Below are 17,970 nucleotides of genomic sequence, written 5' to 3'. Positions count from 1 at the left end.
ATTCCAAAACATCCTTTTCTTCAGAGTCAACGCTCCTTGTGCTTTCTTACTCTAATCCTTTATATTATCTTCATCACTGTTTTGCACGAGTACTGTAATGCAGCAGCAAGTTGTGGTCACTTGTTGGCAGGTGAATATGCAAGCGACATGTTAAGGCGCGCTTGCGTACCTTTCCAGATAGCAAAATTAATGCAAATTTAAATGAATTTGTAACACAGATGAAATAAGATTCACACAAGCATTTTTATTATTCCCTATACACGTTATTTATCAAAACTATTGGTTCATTTACATTGTTGTTTACTGTGTTTTACATTGTGTTACTGTGGGGATTTTGCTAATGAAGAAAATTAATCTTGATTTAATAATTTTTTGATGTTTGTACTGAAAACAAGACAAAAATACTAAGTTAGAAAGTCATTTTTGCAGGAAATGTTTTGTGCCATTTTTTTATTTATAGATAACAACAAATGAGATTTTAATGATATTTTGACAATTGAACTAGGAAATGTCCCCGGTTTTCATTTAAAAAATCTGGTCACCTTAATCTAAAGAGTGCATATTAGTACCTCACAAATTGGTGCCTCACAGGTACAAATCTAAATGGGATTTGTAAATAAAGGCTAGATTTACTTAAAAATATAGTGCATCATTTTGCATCCATTTAAGTTTCACGTGGAATTCCAAGCAATTTATGTAATTGCTTAAAATTTCAAGTAAAACTTACTTAAAAAAGTGGATGCAAAATTGATGCACTATATTTTTAATTAAATCCAGCATGTTATTTTTTTACAGTGTACCATCACATTGACAACTTTATTACCTTCATGTCTGAAAGTGTACAGTAGGTTGAATCTTTTTGTTGTTTTCTTCACTGTTGTGAGCCACTGTTGTACAAAAGGCTTATATGTAAATTGTATAAACATAGAGTAAATCTTAAACACACACTATTGAATTTTTTTGTATTTCCAAGTGAACAGGTTGTCTTCTGAACATGTACGGCGGAGTCCACGATGTTTGAAAGCCAATGTTGACATTTCAAATCACCTAAAAAACACGCCCCTACCCCAATAGAATCTGGACGTTCTGTTGATAGACCCGCCCCACACATAGACAACCAGGCAAGGAAGTCGGTTAGTAGACACGCTCCTTACTGCTGATTGGCTATAAGTGAGTTTTGGTAGTCAGCCCGTCTCCTTTTCCAAAACGTTTTTCAAACATCGTGGACTCCGCCTTTAAAATATAAAACATAAGTGATGTCATCACAATTGTGACCCTGAACCACAAAACCAGTCATAAGTCGCACAGGTATATTTGTAGCAACAGCCAACAATACATTGTACTGTATGGGTCAAAATTATACATTTTCTTAATGCCAAAAATCATTAGGATATTAAATAAAGATCATGTTTCATGGAGATATTCTGTACATTTCCTTCTGTAAATATATAAAAAAATGCATAATTAGTAATATGTGTTGGTGAGGACAACTTTAAATGCGATTTTCGTATTTTTAGATTTTTGCACCCTCAGATTCCAGATTTTCAAATAGTTGTATTGCGGCCAAATATTGTCCTTTCCTAACAAACCATACATCAATGGAACGTTTATTTATTCAGCTTTCAGATAAATGTATACGTTTCAAGTACAAAAAAACTTTATAACTGGTCTTGATGTCTATGGTTGCAATTATCAACCAAGAAAATAAGCCAGACAATGAATCGATTTCGAAGTACTTATACTATTGAGATTTTGAGTTACTTAAGATGAAACATTTTCATAATGGATTAGTTTTACCTTTGTGTCAGCTTTTCTTTATAAACATAATTTGAAGAGTTTGGTTCCAAAACGCAATAAATCCATTTTGACAAATTTTGGTAAAAACGTGTTTTCTATACCAAGAAAGTGACAAGATGAAAACAACTATTTTCTGTTACAAACTTTCCCATAGCATCTTTAGGTTATAAAAACATAAAAAATTCAAATCCATAAGTTGATTTTCAAAGATTTATTATAAAAACAGATTATTTTTTCCACAAGTTTTTATTAAAAATGCTATAAATCTATTGAATCAATAGCCTACATAAATGTGCATTCATCTTTGCCATGTTATATTCATTTAGTTGACTAGTTGTACACACTAATTAAAAATATAAACATTAATGTTATTAATCAAAACACTTACTTTGTCATATTAAGAACCCTGTCATTGCGGTTACTTGACGTCTTCGCTTAACGTTTTTCACAGCGATCATCTGTAAAATGTTTTTGGTCCTGCTCAGTTTTTGTTGACTTTGAGTAAAATTATGGAAAGTTTTTCATAAGATCCTCTGGGGTCAATGTGTTAGCGCCGCCATTGTTTGTTTACATTGCGTGAATGGTGCGCTGTAGGATTTATTGCGTTCTGTAAAAAAGGGGGAGTAGCGTTTATCGCATTTTGGGAAACACGGCGGATATTGGATTTTGCGTAAAATTAAGAATTTACTTTTAACTACTGACTTGATATAATACTGATTTTGGCAGTAACTCATTTTTTTCAAAAATGGCGTTTATCGCGTTTTGGAACCAAACTCTTCATTTATTTTTTCACTGTCTGCCTGTCTGATGGTCTGGTCTGGTCTGGTCTGGTCTCTCTCTAGCTCCCTCTCTCTCTCTCTCTCTCTCTCTCTCTCTCTCTCTCTCTCTCTCTCTCTCTCTCTTTGGCCTTTATGATTTTGTTCCTAAATTCTCTTTATCCAAGCAAGAGTTCGGTCCTTTTTATAGGTGGATTGCCAGGCAACAGAAGGTCAAGCTCCTGTGTAAATGCTTACCGCGGCTGCAGTTATAAAGAGATCCATGTGAAATATGCTCATTATTGCTCGTAAGGACAGTCACTGATGGAAAACACCATGTCATTCAGACTTCTGTTATTGCGCCTAAGGATTTATTCATTCAATCCAAAGGGTTGCTGTGAATGCTGAGCTCTAAATGCTTGAATTTTTTATTAAAGCTCTGAAGTTTTTAGCAAAACATTTTCCTCAAACTGTAAAGTTGTTTAAATGGTTGTTTCGAGATGGGAAGGTTTTTCTAGTCATGACACAGATGCTGTTACTATCACATGATAGTAATTTAGTGTTTTTATTGATTATGCAATAGATGTGAACTATAAATGAGTTATGCAGCGTTGGTTGGGTATTTTTGTATCTGTTTGGGAACAGTCACTACAGTAGCTTGTATCGGCTATCTGCCGTGTCATGAGATAATTGGGGTTCTTCAGGGAGAGTCGTCTTATTGATCGCCTGAATTGCTTGACCAGGCTCAGTACGGCCCCTGTAGTGTATAGGGAAGCTGTCTGTGCTGTTCTGAACTTTGAACATGACGGCTAGTTGAAGGTAATTGCTGAAGAACACACTACAGAAAGATTAACAAGTCATTTACATTTTTGTACAGAGCGAAAATGCTAAATAGTAATAAGAGCATCACTTTGTTAAAGATGCCAGAGAATGCATTGAAATAATCTGTTAAATTCTTCTCTGATATCTACATAGAAGGTTTGTGGCTTTATTAAGTGCAAACATTTATCCAGATATGCTTTTTATTTGCCTTTAGAGTGAAATGGTTACCTTATTTGAAAGGGTCATGAATAGTAATAATGTTGAGCTCTGCTCTGATTGGCTGTTTCTCCTTCAGTACCTCTGCGTGTGTGTAAACAGATCTTATGTTTGAGTCTGTATCAGAAGAAGATACAGATTTTGAGGAATAATCAATTATGCAGAGTTAATAATAATGAAGAACTGTGACATCAATAGTAGAACTTCAGCCTAAACACTAGCATATAGCATTAACTAGCATATAGCGCCAACTCAGCAGACACAACTTTGATTTTAGCATTGTAACAACATTGATATTAATTTACTGTGTAATTTAATGTTGGGGTGTACATCACGACTGTAACTGTGTTATTTCACTTTATTTATTATGACTCAACTTGTATACTTAAATGTTCTGATTTCTTTGTATGAATTCAATATTTGGCTTGATGGCTACATCTGGTGGAAATTTTGTGTCCACTTAAAAAATCCCCTTACTGATAAAAATACTGATGTGTCAAATACTTATTTTCCCCGCTGTACACTCAAAGCACACCGATAGGTCAGGCATATTTAACCCAGCATATTTTCTGTCCAATATTTAACCAGCATGAGTAAAAACCCTGTTTTTTAGAGTAAATATAGAGTTAATAAAATATCCCAAAACACTGGCACAGTGTGATTATATTGAATGCAGTTGTATACTTACATTATCCCAAAAGTTCCCAAAGATTTGTAAATCCAAAGAAATGTCCTGTTTCAGATAATGGCTTATCCCTTGTAATTGTCGCCCTTTTAGTGACTATCTTCGGTAAGTCATTATGTTGGCATAAAATAATGTGATTAAACGTATAGGTTAAAACATTAATAAAAATAATAATGATATAAGAGCAGGTATTTGGTATTACATCATAAATTTGCCATAATTACCATAAACAGCATTGGAAAAAGCATAGAGAAATGATGCATGCATAACATTTTGTGTGTGCGGTCATTGGGTACTGTTCATCTTTCCCATTAGTAATTCAACTTCCCACCCAATCTGATCTCATTCTCCCTCTCTCATTGTCTCTCTGTCTGTCTGTCTTCTGCCACAGCAAAACAATGCTGAATCAGTGAGACTTACAACAACAGAGACCTTTAAAATGAATGTGAACAGCTTCAGTTTGACTTTCATATGCCGTGGTTAGAATCTATGTGAGGTTTTAAAAAATGTCCAGTGCTTCGTTCCTTTTAAAGACGTTTAACCAAAAAGAAGTAGAAGAAATTCTTAGTCATTGCAAATGAGAGCCCTCGCAATGTGGCTTAGTTTAGCAAAGCACATGCAGTTTTGGTTACATGGTAAATGAAAGGATCTTAAAACATTCTTTCTCGCTGACTTTCTTAAGTGAAGCCAGGTTGTGTCACCCGTGGACTTACAGGTCACCCGGGTAAAGAGCGATGGGTGGAATAAACCAAAGGATGGAAATGGAAAACAAAAACCCCAGAGAATTTAAAGCGCAGACTCCAGTATGTGAAGCCAGTATACGCTGGTTTGGTCACTGCAGGCTGTGATTGTTTCTTAAGAGTGCTGGCAGGTGCTTAGATTTGTGTTGTTTTATTAAGAGGCTTTTAAAGCTGTGTTTGGCGAGTGTACAGGGTCACAGCGCTCTCAGAGTTTAGATTTTTTTTTGTTGAAAGAGCAGAATATGAACTGGTTGTGCAGACGGTCCGGGTCTATTTTGGTGAAATTGTAAATGGTGCAGCTATTTTACTTTCATGTTTATGAGCTTTGTAAGTTAAACATGCGTTTGCTAAACACGTGCCTCAGGATTAGGAGCAATAAACAGCAGTACAGAGAGCAGGTGTACTGCTTAAATATAAAGACATTCTGTATATTATTAGGGCTGTCAAAATTAACGTGTTAATAACGCATTAACGTAAATTAATTTTAATGACACTCATTGTTCAATGTGCAATTAACGCAGCATGCAATTTCTGACTGACACATCTGAAGCATGCACACACAATGTGCGCCACCCCGATATATGCACACATATAGATCGAATTACAGTTTTAAAAATATCTGTTTTGAGAAGAATTCATGCAGATATAATCTGTTATATCTTAAGTGAATGTTTGGTTAACTGTTGGGAAAAATATCTGATATGTAACATTATATTAGATCCTTGAATTATACAATAGTAGATCTTAAAACTGTCTCGCCCTAAATGTCAATCAAACAATAAAAGAAAGAAAAGTTGAACATATATTGATATAGCTTTTGACTTTATGTGTGCTAAATCTATTAGTTTTACAGTGATTTTAAGGTATGGATGCTATGATTTTGTTTTTGAATCTTAAAAAATCTTCAACTGGACTCTTTCACTAATAATAAACACACATTTGCATAAAGCATCCATATTTCATCATATTTCATAAGCATCCAATGAGACATACAGACCCAGTTCCTGCAACCGTGAAGGTCATCACACCGCTGATCTACTGACCGTCCTTCTACGAGATGCCAAGCTGATGCCTGACCAGCGACCACCGGCGGAACCAGTTTAATTCGCTTAGCCGTTCGCATACCCCGATTATTTATATATATAAATATATATGTATCTCTCTCAAGGGTTTTTTCCCTCCTAGGAGTTTTCCCCCTGGACTAGCCAGGAGGGTTTTTCTCCTAGGGGGTTTTTTCATCCCCTGGAGAGTCCGCCACCTTTGGCTTAACTTACTACTTTACCGTATACGTTACATTATTACTATGCTCGTTTTTCTCGGTTTCATATACTTCTATTAATGTAAAGCTGCTTTGAAACAATTAACTATTGTGAAAAGCACTATATAAATAAAATTGAATTGAATTGAATATTTCTTCATGCCCATGTTGATTAGAGTATTAAAAACTTGATAAGTGTTTTAAATGTGCGATTAAGTTGCGATTAATCACAAGTTAACTCATGATAATCATGCGATTAATCTAGATTAAATATTTTAATTGGTTGACAGCCCTAGTATAAATGTTTATATGTTAACAATCACAGTAACTTTCACTCATACACACACATGTAATGTTACATTTTTACAGTATCATGCTGTATCTTGCAACAAGTATACAGCCTGAAACTGAGGCTAAGTTTACATTTTATAACAAGTTACTTTTGCTACGGTTACACCTGGCATGCACACTACTATGGAGTTGTTGTTTCCCGAAACCGGAGACTTTTGTAAACGCTGCAGACTCTGTTATAGTTTGAAAACTCTGAAATGGAGATGAAACAGAGACCTGATTCCTCAAATTTACTCTCTGATTGGGTCTTCTGGATTATTGCATATCCTTTCCAATCATATGACCATTACCCTACTGAAAGATGACAATTGCCAGCCACAATGACCAAGTAAATAGTAACATGGAGACTAAACGGCAGGCTTTGCAGAATTTCAGCTGAAATTATGGTTTGCGCTGGTACAAGCTGTTAGTAAATCTGGCCCTTAATGGGGCATACACACCAAACACGAGTTCAATGATTTGCACGAGTAGATTACATACAAAACCAATGCAAAGATGCGATCAGACGCATCCTCGCGCGGGGCAATGCGAATGACGCAAATTGCGTGGCGCGATTGCCGCTAAAACACGCGCTATTAGCCTCAAGCACGCCTTGGCGCAAGTTGAAAATAAGTTAAATCCCACAAGCAATAAAGAGCGAGCAATGCGATGCTACGCATTTGGTGTGTACATAGCATAAAGGATAGTTGTTCGTACGTCCTATGGTGTAGCCGCACCGGCGTAGAATATGCGTCGGTTTTTATATATATACTTCGATGACCAGTGTTGGGAAAGTTCACGTTTTACATGAACTAGTGCAGTTCACAGTTCACAAATTTTAAAATGAACTAGTTCACTTCATAGTTCATATTTCAAAAATTTGAACTAGTTCACAGTTCCAAAAATGAACTAATTTATAGTTCTTTTTTCCCATATTATAAAAAAAAAGATTGCCATTATAGCCCATATAACCACAGACAGCAATTATTTTATCAGTTTTAACACTGAAGCTAAATGCGTCAGATTTCATCTTCATCATATCCAACTTTTAATCCTTATCCAACCATGTTTTACATTAGCATTGACTGTCTTTTAATTTTTGTATTTGCTTGCACATACCTTGAAAGGCTAACGTTAGCCGGTGTTTCAAGGGGGTTTTCCGGGCAAAAAGCGCTGCAAGGCATCGCGTATAGGACCACCGCACGTGCACGTTAAATAGCGTGAGTTTAGTCAAAGTCTATTTCAAGATCCAGAATATGCGTTAGCAGCCTAACTTATGTTAATCGTTAACCGTTTAGGACAAATATAATGCTATTTAATGTTAAATTATGTGAGTGTCGCGGCAGGGATTTGGATTTCAGCAGCGTCCAGTCAGTGTTGTATTGATGACGCATGCAGCCTGGTGGCGGTGTTGCCAGATTGGGTGTTTTTCACATTAAGGCCCGTTTACAATGTGTTTTAACCGGGTTTTTGCCTGGAAGACTCTATAGAAATCTGGTACCCTATTGAACTGAGAGCGCGTGCCGTTCACAAGCACCAGAATGAACGAGTTCACAATAAGTTCATCAGGCAGTAATACAGTACGTTCAGTTCACGTTCGCTCAAAATATGAACGCGTTCATGAACTTTCGTTCAATGAAGTCGTTCAGGCACAACACTGTCGATGACATGCAAACACACATGCAGACCGCTGGTAGGCAGTATCCATGTGTGTAACCACAGTAGCAGCATGACCGTCAATGAAGAAGCAGCTTGGCAAGTTAACCCACAAACGAAGAAGAAACAGCAACTTGTTGTGTATGTTTTAAATTGACCAGCAGTGATGGATGTAAATAAACAGCGATTTTGTTGCATTAAGTTAAATCACTCCTCAATTTCACCCATCTTTGTTCTCACCTTTGCAAACGGAAATACCTATGTCGCAGTTTTTTTACCTGACAGGGGGTTCTAGTCGACCAATCACAGCGCTTGTGGTCTGCATAGAACTGACGCGTTGTTAAAAATTTGGCGAGGTAAACGTCAGACTACACAGAGGCTACGGACAATCTACGGCGTAGACCTTACGCATGACTATAAATTGGACTTTAGACTCTCTTTCTCCCTCTTTCTCACTCTTTTCTTCTTGTTCACACCCTCTCTCTCACTTTTCCCCTTGCACTCTTATGCAGGGTTCACACCAGATGCGTTAGAGGTGGCAAGCGCGAGTGATTTACATGTTAAGTCCATGCAAAGACGCGAATAGACATCTTGCAGCGCGGCGCGGATGGCGCATTCTGCGTGAATTGAGTGTTGCCGCGGGAAACGCGTGAGTTGAAAAATCTGAACTTGGCGGATTTCTGCTTCACGTTAACCAATCAGGACCTTGCTGTAGTAGTGACGTGATTACAGGAAGCAAGCAGAGTCTCAGCGGAGTCGCAGAAGCCCCTCCCATGATGTGAATTTCCGCATGAATGTCTCGAATGAATAGAATTTCACGCACGAATGAAGCGAGTAAACTAAAAATGTTCAAGCGTTCAACTACACGCGAATAATGCGTTTTTTGCCGCCTCTGCCGCAGCTGGTGTGAATGCACCATTAGACATTTGGCTCACATCGTTTGCCTTAAACCATGCCCGACTGTCCCCACTTCCCCACAGGCTTGCACTCACACTGTACTTTTTCGATCCGAACATGCTTTCGTTATTAGGATGCAACTCAGGCGATTTTACACACACACTGTGCATTCTGTATCCGACCCAAAGCAAACCACCCGAGTCCACCTCTGCAAGTGGGCCGGGGCGTGCCAAACCGTGCCTGGGCATGGTACAGAGAGCTCACAGTAGTCAAACGAACCAGGCTTTGGGGGTCAAACGTGCTCGGGCACAGTTCGGTTTGGATAGTGTGTGTGCGCCCTAAGTCTCTCTGTCTTCCTCTCTCTCACTCTTTCTCCATCCCTATTTCTCTCTGAAACAGCATTGGGAAATATTACTTTATTCAGATCTAAATCACTTCATTCAGAGTATTTTCTGTAAGTGATGGTTCAGGAAAGTCGGGGATTTAAACCTCAAGCTCCAAGTATTAAACTCTGGCTCACTACTGACAATTTTTTCCTGGCAGACATTTAAATAGGCAAATGAAAAATCAAATGAAAAGTCATATGTACAGCATAGGGACAGAACATCTTAGACACTTCAGGGTGGTTTCTTCTTTTGTGGACTTACCCATCATTAGTGCAGTCATACGGCACTTGCAATTTATTGTAAACAGAATGGTTAAAATCTTACTTTTCTTTTTGCAGGTAAATTGCAGTCTTGTTTAAGTACTTCAAAAAATACCTTTACTGTCATTTTAGTATTTTAATTATGATAAGCTTGAAACATTGAAACAGATTCAGAGTAGCTTTAATAACACTGATAGACATGCTTATATATAGCTCAGGAAAGCTTAACCTTTCTCTTAGCATGAATCTAAACCTCTTACTGCTAAGTTTTGTGTGGGTTTCTTGTTAATTGGTGACTAATTCACACCATTCACAAACACACAGAGACGGCAACCTCTCCCACATCACCAATCCTCCAGATCCTCGACAGTTTTTCAGTGCTCTGTGTGAAACCTGTGAACGTGAAAGCTAAACTCAGGCATTAGGAGGAAAAGAGGTCTGTGAGAATATTCTAGAAATTTCAGAGTTGGTGACTCAGCGTGTAATCACTTTGGATGACGACAATTATACTCTCAGACATCATTGCTGTTATTCAGGGCAATGATCGTGAGTTGATAACTTTATTACCATGTAAGAAGGATTTGACAGAGGGCAAGCTTGTTCTAGGTCCTGTGGCCGCTAATGAGATCATGCCGTTTTTTGCCTTAAGGTTGTTTTCCATCCCACACATTGAACTGACTGTTCTCTTGGCAAATATCCACAAAGAACATGTATATAATAAATGTGTTTGCCGGTCTGGCCGAATAGTGTTTTGGGATGGATTTGGTGATTTGATGACGGCGTGACTTCAGAGAATAAAATAATTAAGGGAGATAAAACATGTCATCTGGTCTTATGAGCACATGGAAAGAAAGAAACCGCAGAAACTTACAAATCATCTTACAATAGTTCTCTGTTGTCTTCATAGAAGCTTAAAGTTCTCACAGCGTCATCCACACCTCACCAAACACTCATGATGTTTCTCCACCAGAACAATCACCTTTATTATCATCACAGATAGTCTGTTCATTGTTTATTGTTCAGTAGAACAACAAAGGCATTAGGCCGTAGAATCTCATGAAGAAGAAAAATGATGTCACAATGAAATGAGCAGGCACTTGAGTTTCATGATGCATACATTACACATGGTCACCAGAGGTGGTCAGTAGTGAACAGTGTTGGGGCAAGTTACTTTTAAAAGTAATGCATTACAATATTAAGTTACTCCAAAAAAGTAACTAATCGCTGTAATGCTGGTTACTTTTTAATTACTTTTGCGTTACTTTTTCTTGGCTGAGGCTTGATCTCTTTCAGGCCTTGCAGGTGTTTTTATGACTGAAAAGTTCTGCATTAAGAAATTGCATATTTCATCACAAAAATGTCGAGCTCTGGCCTGCCATTTCAGTTTTTGACGCATACTATAGAGTGCACAATGTGATACGTTTAGTTTAATTCAGTACATATTTTTTTATCAAATTAATTAAACTAAAAAAGTAAGTTGCATTACTTTTTTAAAAAGTAACTCAAATATTAATGTGTACATTTAGAAAGTAATGCGTTACTTTACTCGTTACTTCAGAAAAGTAATATTATTACGTAATGCACGTTACTTGTAATGGGTTACCCCCAACGCTAGTAGTGAAGTACTTTTACTTTGTACTTTAGTACATTTGTTACCCTGGACCACAAAACCAGGCAGTGGCGGATCTACGGGTGGGCTTGGGTGAGCGTGGATTGACAGCTTGCCCACCCATTCAGATCCATAGAAATAGATTATGCTTAACCCTATTAGACCACGAGTGCACTGCAAAAAACGACTTTCTTACCAGCCTGATCTCACGAATTTCCGTAGTCACAGAATTTTTGCTACTTTTTCTGTGGCATTCTCACGGATCTCCGCATTTTTCCCTGGCACGGACTGTCTTTTTCCGTGGCATTCTCAAGGATTGGTTACTCAACTGTTTTGTCCTATTTCCTTACCATTGTCGCTTTGGTTTAGGTATAGATTTACATACAGTAAAATGACATCCTTACCCAAACCCAACTCTAACCCCAATGCCAGGCGACAATTGTTTAAAAAAATATAAAAGAATAAATCAGAAAAATAGTCTAAACCAATAGTTACATACTAACGCAAACACCAAATCTAATCCTAAACCGAAGCGAAAATGGTTTGAAAATAGGAAAAAGCAGTTGAGTAACCAATCCGTGAGAATGCCACGGAAAAAGACAGTCCATGGCAGGGCCACGGAAAAATGCAAAGATCCGTGAGAATTCTGTGACTATCCCACGGAACTTTGTGAAATCACATTGCTCTTTTTTTGTCTTGTTTTTTAGTACAAATATATAAAAAAAATCTTAAATCAAGATGCATTTTCTTGATGAATAAAATGACCTGTTTTTTTTTTTTTGTTTTTAGACAAAAATATAACATTAACATAAAGAAAAAAAATCTTCAAATAATAATCTTGAAAAAATTCTCACCCCATTGGCAGATATTTTTGCTTGTTTTAGTTAAAGATTCACTTAAATTGTATATTTTTGTCTAAAAACTAGATTTTTGTTGTTAGGTCATTTTGCTTATCAAGAAAATACATATTGAATTAAGAATTTTTTGATATATTTTTTTCTAAAAACAAGATAAAAATACTATTTAAGAAAGTATTTTTTGCAGTGTTTTGACAACCGACAAATTCTACCAATTGCTATTCATTAATCCGTAACTCATCAACCATTTGTGCTATCAAAAAATCTAAATTGTTCTTTAAAGAAGACAAATTGTGCTTTTGGCAATATATGGTTTATTACGGCAATTTCTTGCTTTCCGTCTGCCAAATCGCTGCTGTTTTCTGGAGAGCTAAAGGGGTTGATTTGAACAGTATAGAGCGCATTAGATTACACTGCACTGCAGCAGAGAGCAGATTCGAGTAAAGGGAGTAAAAATGGCAGTGGGGTAAAGAAAAGCCCGTAGAAATAAAACCTGTGTACACCAATAACACTAAAGTTGACTGGCTCAGGACTCGATGGCCCGACTGTTTCAGTTGATTTTCAGTAAAGCAGTGTTGATTTTTTTCACTTCTGGGTCTTCTATGTTTCAGAACCCGGCAATGCTTAGGTAAGCCATGGGTGTTTAGTTAGGTTAAATTAACCCAGGAAAGACTTGCGCTTAAAAACTGAATTTAAGGTGTGTTTCTTGCAAAACTCACAGTATACAATCAGATATATTTCAGAACAATATATCTGAATGTATACTGTATGATCTGAACTTTTCTTTTTGTGTTTGGAGACAAATAAGGCTTTAAAACAACATAAAAGTGAGTAAATAATGAATACTGAATTCACATTTTCCCATGTGTAATGTCCCAAATACAGTTACCGAAAAATACAGTAGTAAACAGATACAAAGCATTGTTTACTAAGCACGGTATGCAGTGTTGACATGGAATTAAAACACTTAAAAGTTTCCTATCTACCTTTACAGATATTTCATTTGAATTTGCCATACATCTGTCATTTTTTCCTCCCAGTTAAGGCAGGTTGAAAAAAACAGTATGATGCAAATTTTTCCGGCCCACCCAGATTTTTAGAGGCCCATCCATCATACTGTACACTTTCTGCCTCCCTCACTGGTCACATGGGTATATTTGTAGCCAAAACATTGTTTGGGACAAAATTATCATTTTGTAAATTTTCTACTGTAAATATATATTTTTTTTATTTATCATTAATAATATGGTTTGCTAAGGACTTAATTTGGACATCTTTAAAGCCAATTTTGTTGCACCCTTAGATTCCAGATTTTTTTTAAATAGTTGTATCTTGGCCAAATATTGTCCTATTTAAAAGCTTTTTTTTCAACTTTCAGAATCTCAATTTCCAAAAGGTAAATGTTTTAAACATCCTTGCTTTTCCAAGCTTTTAGTGGGTAAAAACAGATATCAGGGAACAACTTCTTTTTTTGAAACCGAAAAAATTGCATCCATCCTTTACAGAAGTAATCCACACGGCTCCAAGGGGTTTATAAAGGTCTTCTGCAGGTTATCAATGTGATTTTGTTCAAAAAGTATCTATATTTCAAACATTATAATAAAAACTAGCTTCCGGTAACGACTAATTATTATAGTTTATACATTTTAAAATAGATATTTTTCTTACACAAGCTCACCGATTACATGCAGAAGACCTTTACTAACCCCTTGGAGGTTAACTAAATTTATTACACGGCTCTCTGGAATGCTTGATTCTCATTGGTCAGTTGAGACATTTGCAGGTTCGTTCTTTTCAAATAATAACCGCTCCAAAGTAATAACGCATAGCCGGCACTACTTGTACGATTTAAAATCGCTCCGCGCCAATAAAGATTACTGTTTGGCGCCATCTTGTGACAAACACTGGACAGCCACAATTAAGAATGGACAATTTTGACATTAATTTTAACATGTACGGAAAAAAACAAAACATTTAAACAGTGGATAGAAGAACGAACAACAACAAGACACAGAGAGCTTACTGAGACTGAACTTGACAAAATAGAGCATGACAGCTACGAAGCCAACACACAAAAAAATACAGAATGGGCATTAAAACTTCTCAAAGAAAAAAATTGAAAACAGACAAGTATGAAGCAGAGGATCTTAATAAGGTATAACGATCATTTTATACATCTGTGCAAAGTTTCATTGAAGGATAAAAATGTTAATTTAAAACAAATATGCCAATAAAATGTTTCAAATTCATATTCATGCCCAGGTTTTTTTTCTTATTTGGCAAGTAGCCGTGTAATAAGCGGGATAATGTAGAGGCAGCCGGTAGTTATCGGGAAATAAGCCCCTTCAGTGTGATACAAGACCCTCCGCTTCGCGTCGGGTCCTGATCACACTGTCAGGGCTTATTTCCTGATAACTACCGGCTGCCTCTACATTATCCCTTACGTAGTGAAATAAAAGCATGTTGTGAAGTTTTTCAAAGTAAGACCCTCCCAAGTATACTTTTTATAATTTTTCTTGTAACTTTATTGTTTGTGACTGATTAAAGGATTTGTAAAAGGAGTACAAAGCATAGACAAACTATTGAAGAAGACCTAAGTGCAGAAATCAATTGGGCAATTCAATGCAAATGTTGTCGACCTCATCGTGAAAGGTTTTACCCACAGTTTTTAACCATATGGATATCTCAGATGTCAATATTTGTGGTTTAAATACCCATGAAAAGTCTCTGTTAAAGTTTTAAAGCAGGTTTTTTCCATGGTTAAGTAAGAGCAAATTTTAGAATTGTCACGTCCATTTAAAAACAGAAATTCAAATAAATATTAAATGTTTTTTGAAGAGCTGTCCTTTCTGCATTACTTGGGTATTATTGCATCTGGTTTGTGCCTTTTAATTCACAGAATTCCTACAAAGTATGCTGTCTCCTGAATATTTGTCCTTTTTTGTCACATCCATAACGCATGCATGTTTCCTCATCTAAAACAGAAAACATGAGTATAGACTGATATTTTTCTCAAGTCTGGACTCTATTATTATTATTATATTTCAACTTTTGAAATCTCACATCTACAATGCTGGAATTGCTTGTTTAATCTGGAAAAGTAGATTTCACATTAGTTCTCTTTGTGTAAAAGCCTTCAGTTGTGTGATGTGTGCTTGGCCTTTTAAAACAGCCGTGACAGCGAAGCATGACATCTCCACAGCACATAATCTCTGTTAATCCACTGTTAAGACACACCCAACAAGGATAATTCACTTCGATCCAACCAGAAGCTGAGAAATTGAGGGAAGATGGGAAAACACGGCTACAAGGTCATAAAACCGTGTAAAAAAGACAAAGACGATAAAGAACGAGAGATTAATGTAAAGGTCATGAAAAGCAGAGGTACGAGAAAGAGATATTACAAAGCATTTCATCCAGACAGGATAAGGCAAAGGAATGCTGAAGTCAGCAGCACAGAGGAATTCTGGGTAATGGGAGGAGGACGGTTTTAATGTGATTTAAAGGTAGAGTTTTGTCACACACACACAGAAAGATGGACGATGATTTTGTATTTCACCCCCGTTTGTCAGATTTATACTTGATTGGCTGTAATGTGGTTTGGAGGGCTGACTCTTAGATTTCCTGTTGAGAAACTAAGAGTAATCGTGAGTCACCATGCAAGACATGGCAACTTGCCTTGCCTTACTGTTGATGGATATGCTTTCTTTAATACTTCTCTCTGTCTCTCTTTTACAGCTCTCACAGAAGCCGATTTACCCAAGGTTCACGAGTCGCCCAGCGTTCGAAACAAACCTAAATCTGACGCTCCTGTTTCTCTGGCCAGCTTCATCATCGTCATCATCAGTCTGTGGCTACAGCACTGCCTTACCTGAAAGACCCCAAACACACACAAAGATCACACAGAGGTTCATGTTACAGAGAAATGTCTGGCATATTTCACCCTAAAGTCAAAAGAAATAAGACAATGAAATGTTTTCATAGAAAAAATACATGAAAAAAATTCGAAAAATAAATAGTGTCACTCACTGAACCTCAGATTATCAGATTTGATCATATCGGCTCATTAAGTATCTAGGAGACATTACTTTATGATTAATATTTGAAAGCAATAAGTAAAATTAGATACATTCTCCTGATTCACATGAGACATACTTAGACATCTGCGTCAAAGTTGGTTTTTATATAAAATTTAATACATACCTACCTATGTTGACATTTTTTTGTTTTTCATAGATGCTATGGCACTTTACATTATATTTCATATTTCACTTATATTTCATATATTTCATATTTTATGCAATATACACTCTAAACAATGCTTGGTTATTTTAAACCCAGTGTTGGGTCAAAAAAGAACACACCCAGCCGTTGGGTTAAAATAACCCAAAAAAGTTTATATTTGGGTTAAAGATGCAGTGTGTAAATTTTAGTGGCATCCAGTGGTGAGGTTGCGAATTACAACCAATGGCTCAGTTAACTGCTCACCCTTTGCATTTAAAATGCATAGAGAAGCTACGGTAGCCACCACCAGACAAACATGTCATCTTCGGAGACAGCTTCGTAAAAAAAAAGTTTGTCCGTTAAGGGCTTCTGTAGAAACATGGTGGCACAAAATGGCGACTCTCATGTAAGGGGACCCTCGGTGTATGTAGATAAAAATGTCTCATTCTAAGGTAATAAAAATATAATGGTTCACTTTAAAAGGTCTTTATACACCCCTGATAATATAGTTTTGTATATTATTTTGCATTTCTGTCAAGAGATCCCTCTAAAAATTACACACTGCACCTTTAAAAACCAACATTTTTGGTTGAAACAACTAATCATGGGTAAATTACAACCCAGCGGGTTGGGTTCATCCTTTTTTGACCCAACGCTGGGTTAAAAAATAACTTTTTATTTTTTTCGGGGTGGAATATGACTCGGACATTTCTGGCGAGGTTCACCAGTACATGTCCTAAAAACTCCCATCTGTTCTTATGGACAACTCGGACAAACGGTGTTGTCTGGGGTTTTAATGTTAGAAATCTTTGCAGGTTCATATATATTATCAGTAAAATCATCACCCTCTCCATCTTTCTGGGACTGTGGAATGCATGACGAAATTTGTGCATCTGTGGCAACATCGCTTACGAGCAGACAAGAGCAAAGAAAATAAAAGACTGTCTGCACATCCGCAAGCAACGTTCCCATCACTCACAGGCGTAATGTTACTGAACCAAACAGAACTATGAATGATATGCACATTGTAGTATGTAAATACTTTAGTTTGGACTGGCGCTGAATTTATGGGACAACGAATGTTTAACTGAAGAATCACACAGGAATTTTGTGAACATTTTTATAGCTCTCGCCAAAATCTATCCCTTCTGTACACACACACACACTCACAAACACACATACATAATTGTCATAAAATAAATCTTACAAAGTGTCGGCAATGCCTTGGGCTTTGCACGGAAAAGCTTTAAAGTGCTTCAAATATCTCTTTAATGCATGAATCTCGTGTCCCGCTCCTAAAGGGTCAGCGTCCTATGGAGTTTTGAGTGCTTTCAGGTGGGTTTGATCAGGGTTGGAGCAAAACTCTACGGGACGTTTGACCTCCAGGAACCAGACTGGACTTCCCTGCTTTAACACATAAAACTAATTTGTATCCCCCTCCATCCATCACCTTTTGAAGTCCCCCTTAGTTGATTGTT

At 36.9% G+C, this 17,970-nt stretch overlaps 1 protein-coding gene across 2 annotated transcripts in view; it reads left to right on the top strand.

Moving 5' to 3' along the window:
• LOC141349056 (glypican-5-like) overlaps positions 1-16,680 on the top strand; it is a 189,522-nt gene extending 172,842 nt beyond the window's left edge. For both annotated transcript variants that reach the window (XM_073857318.1, XM_073857307.1), the window contains one exon: positions 16,007-16,680. In XM_073857318.1, coding sequence (XP_073713419.1) covers positions 16,007-16,143 — 137 coding nt within the window. In that variant the 3' untranslated portion in view covers positions 16,144-16,680. The remainder of the gene's footprint in view (positions 1-16,006) is intronic.
• The last annotated feature ends 1,290 nt before the right edge of the window (positions 16,681-17,970 follow it).

The sequence above is a fragment of the Misgurnus anguillicaudatus genome, chromosome 2 (assembly GCF_027580225.2).
Source record: "Misgurnus anguillicaudatus chromosome 2, ASM2758022v2, whole genome shotgun sequence".
NCBI classification, from domain to species: Eukaryota; Metazoa; Chordata; class Actinopteri; order Cypriniformes; family Cobitidae; genus Misgurnus; species Misgurnus anguillicaudatus.
This window is presented reverse-complemented; position numbering and strand designations above follow the sequence as displayed.